General features: G+C 50.7%; 1 protein-coding gene and 1 long non-coding RNA gene across 2 annotated transcripts; both read right to left on the reverse strand.

Moving 5' to 3' along the window:
• Positions 1–774: 774 nt before the first annotated feature.
• On the reverse strand, positions 775–4,457 carry FIS1 (fission, mitochondrial 1). Its single transcript, XM_024745508.1, has 5 exons — positions 4,301–4,457; positions 3,320–3,452; positions 1,894–1,970; positions 1,401–1,506; positions 775–1,088 (listed from the first exon to the last, which is right to left on the reverse strand). The coding sequence occupies exons 1-5, from the start codon at positions 4,343–4,345 to the stop codon at positions 991–993; spliced, it is 459 nt and encodes a 152-aa protein (XP_024601276.1). The 5' UTR covers positions 4,346–4,457; the 3' UTR covers positions 775–990.
• Positions 4,458–8,769: 4,312 nt separating this feature from the next.
• Positions 8,770–10,080, reverse strand: LOC112399984 (uncharacterized). The gene is made up of 2 exons (XR_003003348.1): positions 9,561–10,080; positions 8,770–8,921 (listed from the first exon to the last, which is right to left on the reverse strand). It is a non-coding gene; the product is annotated as an uncharacterized LOC112399984 (long non-coding RNA).
• Positions 10,081–10,533: the final 453 nt, after the last annotated feature.

A 10,533-nucleotide genomic window follows, 5' to 3' on the forward strand; every position in this document is an offset into this window, starting at 1 on the left:
AGGCAGTCACATGGGCATCACTGCGCTGAGGTGTAGCCCCCCATCCCCTCCTCCCCGTGTCAGGCTCCTCTGTGCTCCCCCAGGCGCCTCCGCCCCAGTCCCCCCCAAGCTGGGCTGAGGAACGAAAAGTATGCAGTGAAGCAAGGCAGGCCCGTGCCGAGCCTGGCACCGGCCGGGTGTTGGGCAAAGCAGGCTGTGTGGGGACTGGGTCCCAACCTTCCTTCTGCAACTGGGATGTCCTGGGTTCCTGACCTCTCCCAAGACCTCTGCCGACTCCACGCCAAATGCCCATTTCCTTCCCCCAACCAGTGGCCCCTCTCCTCTAAGGAGTGGGATGGGGGGGGAGGAAGGGGAGGGCGCAGGAAGACAAAGGGAGGGAAGGGTGGAGGTTTTGGAGGAAACTGAGTGGGGGCCCCCCTGGTGTGGAAAACTCCACACGCTGAGAGGCAGCTGAGTGGGTCAGAGGAGATGGTGTCCCTTCAGCTCTGCCCTTTCCGCCTCTGGTCACTGCTTTTTCTCAGGATTCTACATCTGGGCAAAGGGCACGCCCCTATGCCGCCTGCCGCTGCCCAAGGACGCGGCTGGGCTAGGCTGGGCGGGGTGCGGGGCGCGGAGAGGAAGCGTGTAGGGTCTGGGCAGCTCAGCGGACAAAGGAGAACCCCACACCAGCCTGGGGGGCAGGAGTAGGAGGGCACAGAGCAGGGAAGGCCCATGCATGACCCCCACCCCCTGGGCCCAACAGAACCTGCCCCTTCCTCAACACAGACACAGAGGTTCCCAAGCCAAAGCCCAATTTTATTTACACTCATCCCAAAATACATGATTTGGGGCCAGGGGACAGGTCCCAGGGGAGAGGAGGTTGAAGGTCACAGAGGAGAGTGACAGGTGCAGAAGAAGAAAGGGACGGTGAAGATAGGTGGGCCTCTCTTCCAGTGTCCTCCATGGGCTCCACGTGTCTGTCCCCAGGCAGAGGCACAGACGCCGTCTTGTTCAGGATTTGGACTTGGATACAGCAAGTCCGATGAGTCCAGCCAGTCCCGCCACGCCCAGAGCCATGCCTCCAACAATGGCCATGCCCACTAGACCATCTGGGGAGAGGAAAAGGGAGACCGTCACGAGTCCAAAAACCTAGTCCCTGCAGGGACCTCAGCCACCATCTTGCTGCCCGCCGCTCCTCAAGAGAGGATGTGCCTCTGTATCTGGAGTCATGGGGTGAGGGACCCCTGAGGGATGGAGAAAGAAGGGGGTTTGGAGAGGAACTGCTTGGAAGGCACCAGGCACGAGGGAAGGAGGAGGACTTAACAGAGTTGAGAGGCGTCTGGGGATGCTGGGGGCCAGGGAGACACGAGGGTGGGGGTGGACGGAGATGGAGGGAGAAGGGCAGAGAGGACGGCCTTCACCTTTCTTCATGGCCTTGTCGATGAGCTGTTCCAGCTCCTTGGCCTGGTTGTTCTGCGGCTCTGTCTGCAGCAGCCCTCGTACATACTTCAGGGCTTTTTCATATTCCTACACTCAGGGAGAATGACACACACCCCTCAGAATTCTATCCCTCCTCCTACCCATCAGAAGGGCCTTTCCTCTGCTGGCCCCAGGGCTCTTCCCTCTACCTCCACCCCCTCCCTCCCTCCAGCCCCACCCAGTGGAGTAGAGTCCACAAACTACCCCAACTGTGTGGGGTTGATAAGCCAAGGGAGATAACAGCCCAAGGCTTGGGGCTGCACCCCACTGCTGACGTCACACTGCTCCCCACACCCTCGGCACCGGATCCTCTGTCTCTCACCTTCCCTCAGCGTCCTGCTATCACCCTGCACCTCTGTGACGGGGGAGAGAGAGATGAGAGGGAGCTCGGCCACCCAGGCGGGGTGAAGGGGCAGAAGGAGCTCTCCGCCTTACCTTGAGCCGGTAGTTGCCCACAGCCAGGTAGAAGACATAATCCCGCTGCTCCTCTTTGCTCCCTTTGGGCAGCAGCTCTAGGGAGGGGGGAGGGAAGAGGGTAAAAACCCCTTCTCTCCCTTCCTAGTGCCTGTGTCCCAGAGACCCCCTCCACTCCCTGAACACCTACAAGATCCTGGGAGAAAGTCACTGTCCTGAGCCTCCATTTCGGCTCCGGTCACTCCGGGCTTCCCAGCCAGAGCTCTGGGGCAGCATGAACCCCAGCTGCCCCAATGCCCCAGTGATCCACACCCCGGTATCAACACTACAGTCAACTTTGGTTCATCCAAGTGAACTGAAAGGAAATCAAGGCACCGGAGAAGCCAAAAGGCATCTCTACTCAGCTGTGGCATCTGCTGTGTATTTTAACTACAGCAGCTTGCTGACCAGAATTGTGTTCAAAATCAGTTTGCACTCCTTCCCCCTTTAAAAAAGCAGCTCCAAACTCACCTTCAGTCACCCCTCCCTGAAAGACCCCACCTGACTCTTAGTTCAGTGACTTCCCAGAGGCTCATGTGTTCAGTTGTACTCTGCATTAGAATTGCTGCTAAGTGGTTTTGCAGGTGTTTACACATCTTCCCAAGTGTCTGTACTGTCTCCTCAACTAGACTGGCAATGTTTAGAGACCAATTCTACAGCTGTGCCCTGCTGTAGAGGAAACCTGAGAAATAGACAAATGGAGGCGGAGATGATTTGCATTAAGGAAGAGTCTTACTTTTATGGATTTACAACAGGCATCCTTGGCTAGTACAGTGATTGCTTATACACCATTACTTGACCAAGAGAAAGGGGGTACAGAGAAATTTAAAGGTCAAGTATTGTGGCCTCTGAAAAACGGTGACCCATCCAAAACCAGCAGGAAATAGGATTCTGATCATAAAAGCACCATGTGCTCACAGGTCTTGGGAACCGTCTTCTGTACTTCTTCCACACCCACCCACCCCCCAAAAGGTTTTCAACAACAGCTGCTAGATAAGCAACACGGTGGTGGTGGGGGGCAAAGAGCATGGGACTGGGACACACAAGCAGGAGCTTCTAGTCCCAATTCAGCCATAGATCAACCAGCTGTGTGACCCGAGACAAGTCACTTTCCTTATGTCTAGACTACCAGATCACCAAAGTCCAGTGGGGACGGTCATGCTATGACTCTGTCTGGCAAAACCACCATCGATGAGGTGGCAAGCCAAAAGTACAGTGGAAGTCAGGCTAAGTATAGCCCTTATTGCAGTGTGTTTACTGGTAAATAACTGTGAGGTGACTGCACTAGAGGTCCCATGTTGAAAAAGGATCCCCGAACTTGAGATGGAGGGAGTGAGCCAGGCCAACACTGGTTGAGGACAATGGCAGTTGGGAAGGGGAGAGCTGGGGAGCCAGCCTAGCACCTCACCCTCCAGCAGAGCAAGGCCTTTACGGATGTCATCGTTGTATTTGCTTCGCACCAGGCACCAGGCATATTCAAACTGCGTGCTCTTGGACACTGAGCCTGCTGCCTTCTCAGACTGAAATTTCCTTTCAAACTTCTGCCATAGGAGAGGAGAGGAGTCATTTAGAGGTGAAGGGAGCAAGCCATACTGTAGCAGGACCTGGGTGTCCCTTTCCCCGTTACTCTGCATCTTCCCCTCTGCCACATTCCCCTTGCGGGTCTTGGGGTCTGGTACCCCAGGTTCTGCCATCTCCATCGCTGGGACCCAGGCATTCTGCTTTTTAGTGGCGGGCTGTCTTGGCCCCCTTCTGCTTCCCTCCCCCTAGTGGTACCGACTGGAGATGCCACCTGCTGGCGGCTCCAGGCACCGCTCCCGGAGCAGCTGACCCCGAAAGGCTGAACAGTAAACACGCTGTCAGAACTGCACAACAACAACCCACGCGGTCCCTCGTCGGAGACTGCTTCTCCCATCCCCACCCTGCCAGTCTGGACCCTTTCTTATCTGAAAAACGGGAAAATAGTGCCTACCTCCTACTAGAGCTACAAAGATTGAGATTTCCCCTGAAAGGTCATTAGCACCGTGCCGGATTGCGACTAATATATGAAAGTTTAAGGTGGTCACTGTGTTCCCCCTGCCACTTTAGGAGCACTCAAAATCGGGTGCCCGCACCCTGACCTCCTAGCTCCTGCATGCACTCAGCACCCGTCAAACTCCAGGCCCCCAGGTTGAGGCGTGGTGGCGCAGGAAACTACATCTCCCATTAGCCTTTGGGGCAAAGTGGAACCTCTGGGCAGGAGCCGGACGCTGCAGGGGCTGCCGGGAGCCGTAGTTCGACTTCCCTAGGCAAAGCTGATGCTGGGAAGAGGGTTTGGCCCCTACCCGGGCTCTCCTCAGGGCCCGCCCTTCCGAATCTTCCTTTTCCCTCCCTCAGGGCCGGGCCTCACCAGTAGGTCCTCCACAGACACCAACTCGTTCAGCACGGCCTCCATGGCCGCCGGCCCCGCAATGCTCACAACTCAGACGCTACTGTGCCACCTTCTCCATGGCCCACTGACCGGGGCGGAGAGTCACTTCCGGCGCCCGGCGGAAGCGGGATCGCCCTCCGCTGCGCAGAGCCAATCGCTTTACGTAGCCGCCGCGAGCCCACCCCCCACCCCGTCCCTCCCGCCGCCGCCGCGGAGCAGCGGGGATCACTGATACGCATGCTCCAACAGGCCCTTCTCGTTCGCCCACGGCTCGCAGGCCGCGCGCGGTTCCAGACCAGTCTTCAAGCCCGTCTTCCCGGGTACCCTGCGAGTGCCTCCGTGTACGGAGGCTGCCTCACTAAACTCTGAGACTGTGTCTTGGTGGTTAGCCCCCAGACTGAAAACAGCGAAAAGAGAAGGTGGGGAACTGGGCATGAATCACATAATTTTAGGAACCAGTATAACCCTCCCTCGCTCCCCGCCCCCCGTTCTCCCCTCCCAGATATCTAGGACCCTAGAGGCTACGTGATTTTTCAGTGCCTGCAAGAAAATCATAACTAGTACCAGGGTTTCCAGGGCCCCGGCTGACTCGTATAATGCAAGAGGAAAGAAAACTGATATTTTAACCATACACCCAGGACTGGAATACGTAATAATGGGGGATACTATCAATGGGAATTTAAAGAAAAGCAGTTGCCACTGCTTGCAGAGAGGGTCCAGTCTTCTAAATATTATTTAATAAAGCATCCTCTGGGTGTACCCAAGGGGGAAAGGCCTGCCATGTGGGGTCATGGATGATAAGGAGCTTGGCAGTGAGAAGCAACAAAGCATGGAAAGGGGAAATGCTGCATGCCACTCTGGCATCTGTGTTCTGTACAGTGATGGGACTGGGTAGGTAGTGATTTTCAAATTTCTTTTTACCTTGACCCACAGTGCTCCAGTACACATGTGAATGTAAGTTCCATGAGAGCAGAGACTGTATCTTGTTTATCCGTGCATCTCCAGCTCCGAGCACAAGGTAAACGTTCCAGAAATATTCGTTGAATAAACAGGAAATAAAGCCGACAACAGTAATGACGGCAGTGCAAGTGCAGGGGATTGTCATCCAAACACTTTTCCCATTTGCAAGACCCCTTGATTTTTTTTTTTCTTTCCTCATAATAGCCTTGTGAGTTAAGTTGGCAAGTTATTCTCTATTTGGCTTGGACGGTTGAAATGATTGTGATATGAGCTCAGTAAACTTTGAGAGAAACCTTAGTTTAGGGAACTGGCTCCATAAGAGTCAAGGAGAAAAATTCACATTCATTCAAAGATGTATTGAGCTTCTAATTTTGGTTGGGCTTTGAGGTAAGCAGAGAGGGTAAAAAGATGTACAGAATACGAAGCAGATGGGTGAAAACAGGACCGAGCACAAAGGGCAGCTACTAGCAAGGCAGGGAATATAAGAAAGCCAAAAGGGCATTATTTCTATCAGGATGTTACTTCCTTCGGGTGGCCTGCTGCCCCTTATCCATGTTTGTATCTGTTGCAGTTCTTGGCACAGGCCTGGCACGTGGCAAAAGCTCCATCAGGGTTTGTTAAATGTGTATTTGTGGGGGGAAAAGGAATGCCTTACTCACATGGCTCAATTCTGTGCCAGTGAAGACATCCTAAGTCTGAGTTTGTGTTTCTCTGGTCTAGTTAGCATAGCCATCCACCCTGGATCACAGGGATAAGAAGTAGTGCCTGTTAATTTTACATCCAAATTATGTTTCTCCATCTTCTTCAAGCAGCATCCAAATGCAAACCATTGTCATCTCTGCCTTGGGAGACACTGACAGCCAGCTCACTGGTCCCCTGCATTCATTCTTGCCCCGTTACTGTCAATTTACCACCCAGCAGTCAGAGGGACCTTATAAAAACACAATTCTCAATTTATCTGGAACCCTTTAATGCCTTCTCATTGTCCTTAGAATAAAGGCCAAAATCTTGTAGCAAAGCCTAGAAGGTCCTCTCTAGTCTGCTCTGTGCTTACCTCTCTGCCTCATCTCTCCATCACTGCCTCTCCCTGTTAGGCCTTCTTTCAGTTCTGAAACCCCCAGTGGCCACAGGCCCTCTGCACATGCAGTCCCCTCTATCTGGAGCATCTTTCCCCACCCCCTTTGTTTATATGGTTCGTTCATTCATCCATTCATTCATGATTTAATTCATTCAACAAATACTCATTGAGCACCTGCTATGTGCCAGGCACTGTTTAAGTGCTAGGGGTCAGTGCTGAATAAAGTTCTTGTTCTCATGGAACTTGCATTTTAGTGGGGAAAACAGAAAAAATACTTGAACAAGTAAATAACTAAAAACACAATAATGGCAGGAGTTGAAAATGCTCTGAAAACAAATAAAGCAGGGGAAAGGGATTGTGAGAGAAGAGGCTACTATTGGAGGAGAGCTCTAAGAAGCCCACCCTGGAGAGGTGACACCTGGGCAGAGAACTGAAGGGCATGAATGAGCCATGCAGGTAAATGGCGGAAGAACATTCCAAGCAGACAAATGGGCAAGTGCAAAAGCCTTAAGGAAGGAACGCACACGAGTTGTTTAGAAATTGAGGGCAGAGAGGTAGCCAGGGGCAGATCATGTAGGGCCTTGTAGACTCTGGGAAGGAATCTGGATTTAATTTGATGAGTGATGGGAAAACACTGGAGGGTTTTGGGCAACACAGTGAAATGATCCATCATAAAGGAATCCCTCTGGTGGCTGCTGTGGTGGCCCAGGCAAGAGGCAGTGGTGACATGGTCTACCGCAGCAGCCGTGGGGGAAAAGGGGTTCAGGGTATGTGGTCAGAAGGGAGAGTCAGCAGGGTCTGCTGATGGATCGGAAGTGTGAGAGGGAGGTAGGGTGACAGATAGGTTTGTGCCCTGAGTGACCTGGTGAGCTCCTGCTGACCCTCAGTTCTAAGCGCTAAGGCTCTTAGGGAAGGCCTTCCCGGGCATCAGACTAGGTGAGGTCTCCTGTAGAGAGGTAGAGCATTACCAGTCCTACATTTTCAGAATATAAAACGATAACCCGCTCATTCCTTTCTTAGTTTGCCCTGTGTTTTTGTGAGCCACACAAGTATTGGTTTGGGTATGGTAATAACATCCACCAGGAGCCAGAGACTTCATTCTGCTCTCGTCTCTTCTCTTCCCCCATAAAGGAATGCTCACACATGACCTGTGGTCCAAAATCATACCAGGAAGGTATGAGCTCCGTTTGACCCACAAGGAAACAGGCTCAAAAAGCTTAAGTCATCTGCCCAAAGTCACAGAGCTAGAAGTGGAGGAGCTGGGATTCAAACCCGAGTCCTGCTTCAGCTTCAGAGATGAAGAGTCAGTTAAAGAATAAATAGAAAGAAAGGATATGACAAGTTTGTAAGTACTCTCTAGTTTTTCATCTTTAAAAAATGTAGGTGTAAATTTGTAATTTTTTGGTTTTGCATGGTAGAGGACTTCCCTTAAGCAGTAGATGAATGAGGAAGGAAAAATTCAGATTAATTCAAAACAGGCAAAACAATCCTGACAAACCATTTTTTTTAGTAAAATACGGTAGTAAAATTGACAACAAAACCCCCCAAACCACCACCAGTGCTGCTGAGATTGTTGTAAAACTGGTTTCTGCCTCTTGGCAAGCGGCCTGTATTTTTAGTTCACACTATGTGTTAGTTTCTAATTATTGTGTGATGAGCTGATAAATGCCACCCTCCTGTACTAGACTGGAAGCGACAGGAGGGCAGGGTCTGTCTATCTTGCTCATCTTATGCTCCTGGAGCTCAATGCCTAGCGCCAGTAGATACTCAATTTGTAACTGTTGCATAAATGGATATCGTTGTTGCCATGATTAACTTTTTGGAAGAGAATCAGGCAATATATAGTAAGAGCTATAAGATAAAATATTATTTAACTAGTAATCTACTCCTGTGAGGAAAAAATATTCAACAAAAGCCAAAAAAAAAAGAAGAAAGAAAGAAAGAAAAGACATGAAGATATTCATTCCTTAAAGAAGATGTGGTTCATATATACAACAGAATATTACTCAGCCATAAAAAGGAACGAAATTGGGTCATTTGTAGTGACGTGGATGGACCTGGAGACTGTCATACAGAGTGAAGTAAGTCAGAAAGAGAAAAATATCGTATATTAACAATATGAATACCTCTGATCTAGGAATTCCACTGCCAGCTATTCATTAGTGAGAAACTTGCACATGGGCAAAAAACCCTCAAACTGGAAACAACCCAAATACCTTTTATATGAATTTAAGAATGAATACTTTATGGTATATACACATAGAAATGAATATAGAACATTGAAAATGAATGAAGTACAGACACATTTGTCAACATGGTAAATCTAAAAAAATGTAATGCTGAATAAAGAAAATTTATTGAAAAAAAAAGATATTCATTCCTGCATATCTGCGAAGGTAAACAAACAAAAAAAGCACCAAGGAATGGTTTTATTAAATGATGGCACATCAATATTACGTTACATCAATATAATAATAAACAGCCTTTAAGTCATAGTCATCTGGATTCTAGGTCTGTGGCCGATAATACTCAAAACAAAGTATGTACTTCTCAAATTCAGTCCTGTGAGTGGGCAGAAAAGAAACGGATATTTTTTGTTGGTGGAACTAAAACCTAGAAGTGGTACTTGGTGGCAGATTCCCTCCCTTGACTACACCAGAAATTGGAGCTTGTTCTGGACTTCTGCCTTACAGCATCTTGTCGGTGGTCAGCCCAGGAGAAGTTCTCAGCAAACACCCACTGAACAGGGTTCCACTACTTGTGTTCTTCCAATCTTCAGTGATCTGTCTCTTCTACTTCCCACTTTCATCTACTATTTAATTAGTTAGGAAGTCCTATCAACCGCAAATTGATTTATTCATCCATCCAACCAACATTTGTTAAGGGTCTACTGTGTACCAGGCACCCTTCTAAGTGCTGGGTAAGAGAAATGAACTAAACAGACATAGTCCTTCCCCCATGTAAGTTACATCTTAGTGGACGAGAAAAGACAGCTAACGAATAAATACATGGCGTCAGATCACCTCTGCCTCCGTTCTGTCGCCGTTCTCTAACAGCCTAAACGTGTTTTCCTCCTCCAACCCAGCCTGGCTGCCAGCTGCATTTTAAAGTGCAAATCAGACTTAACGACCGTCTAGACTACTCAGGACATTGTTTAAATTTCTTATGCATACGAAGCCCTTCAGGATCGCCTCTGCTTACCTCTCCAGCTTCATCTCCAGGCACCCACGCACCCTGCACACGGAGAGTTTTCGTGGGACGGCCACCTTTCTTCCACCCGGAATGTTCTCCAACCGGAGATCTCCATGCACCAAACACCTGAGCCCCTACGTGGCCCACAACTAGCAGCCGGGCTCAGGGCCGTTACCCTCCGGGACATCTTTCTTCTATCCGGCCCCCGCGCCTCCAGCCCCTAGGAGGTACAGCATTTATCACCCAGTCCTACAATCCTTTACGTGGACAGGGGCCGTGTCTAGTTCATCTCTCTGCCAAAGGTCAGACATCCAAGAATCGTTCGTGGGGTGAATGAAAGAGTAACGGCAGGCGTTCTAAAAAAGACGCTAAGAACCTCGGAGACGTTTGCACTTCCGGGTGGCGGTTCGGTCGGCACCCTAAGATGGGAGAAGTGGGTACAGGTACCTCCTCAGGGGCTGCTCTAGGAGAAGTGCTCGGTGATCCGGAGGATCCGGGGAGCCCCGAGGGGGAAGAGCGCGGCGTCTGCCTCTGCGCAGTAGTCGCCCTCCGTAGGGAGGCGGAGCCGAGAGAAGCCTGGGGCGGGGGCGGGGCGCGGGAGGGGCGGGGCGCGGCGCGGCGCGACTGAGAGGTGGAGGCGGCGGTGCCGAGGCCTGGGAGCCTCGAACCTCATAACTCGCCCTTGTGCCCCTGGCTGAATGAAGTCCTACTTGCTAACCCATGCCCCAGCGAGGCCCACTGTAAATTAAAATTTACCTGTTGCCTCCTTTAGAGGCTGTCTTGGCTCGAAAGTATGTGATGAGTGCACACAACGTGCCCATGAATCACCTGGGGTCTTGTTAAAAGTGCAGAGTCAGATTCAGGAGGTTTAGGGTAAGGCCCCAGATGTTGGGTTTCTAATAAGCTCCCAGAGGACGTTGCTGTGGATTCTCCAACACACTTTGAGGAGCAAGGATGTGAAACTGTGTTTTATTTTGTTTTT

Source organism: Neophocaena asiaeorientalis, unplaced genomic scaffold, assembly GCF_003031525.2.
Source record: "Neophocaena asiaeorientalis asiaeorientalis breed wild unplaced genomic scaffold, Neophocaena_asiaeorientalis_V1.1 scaffold461, whole genome shotgun sequence".
Lineage (NCBI taxonomy): Eukaryota > Metazoa > Chordata > Mammalia > Artiodactyla > Phocoenidae > Neophocaena > Neophocaena asiaeorientalis.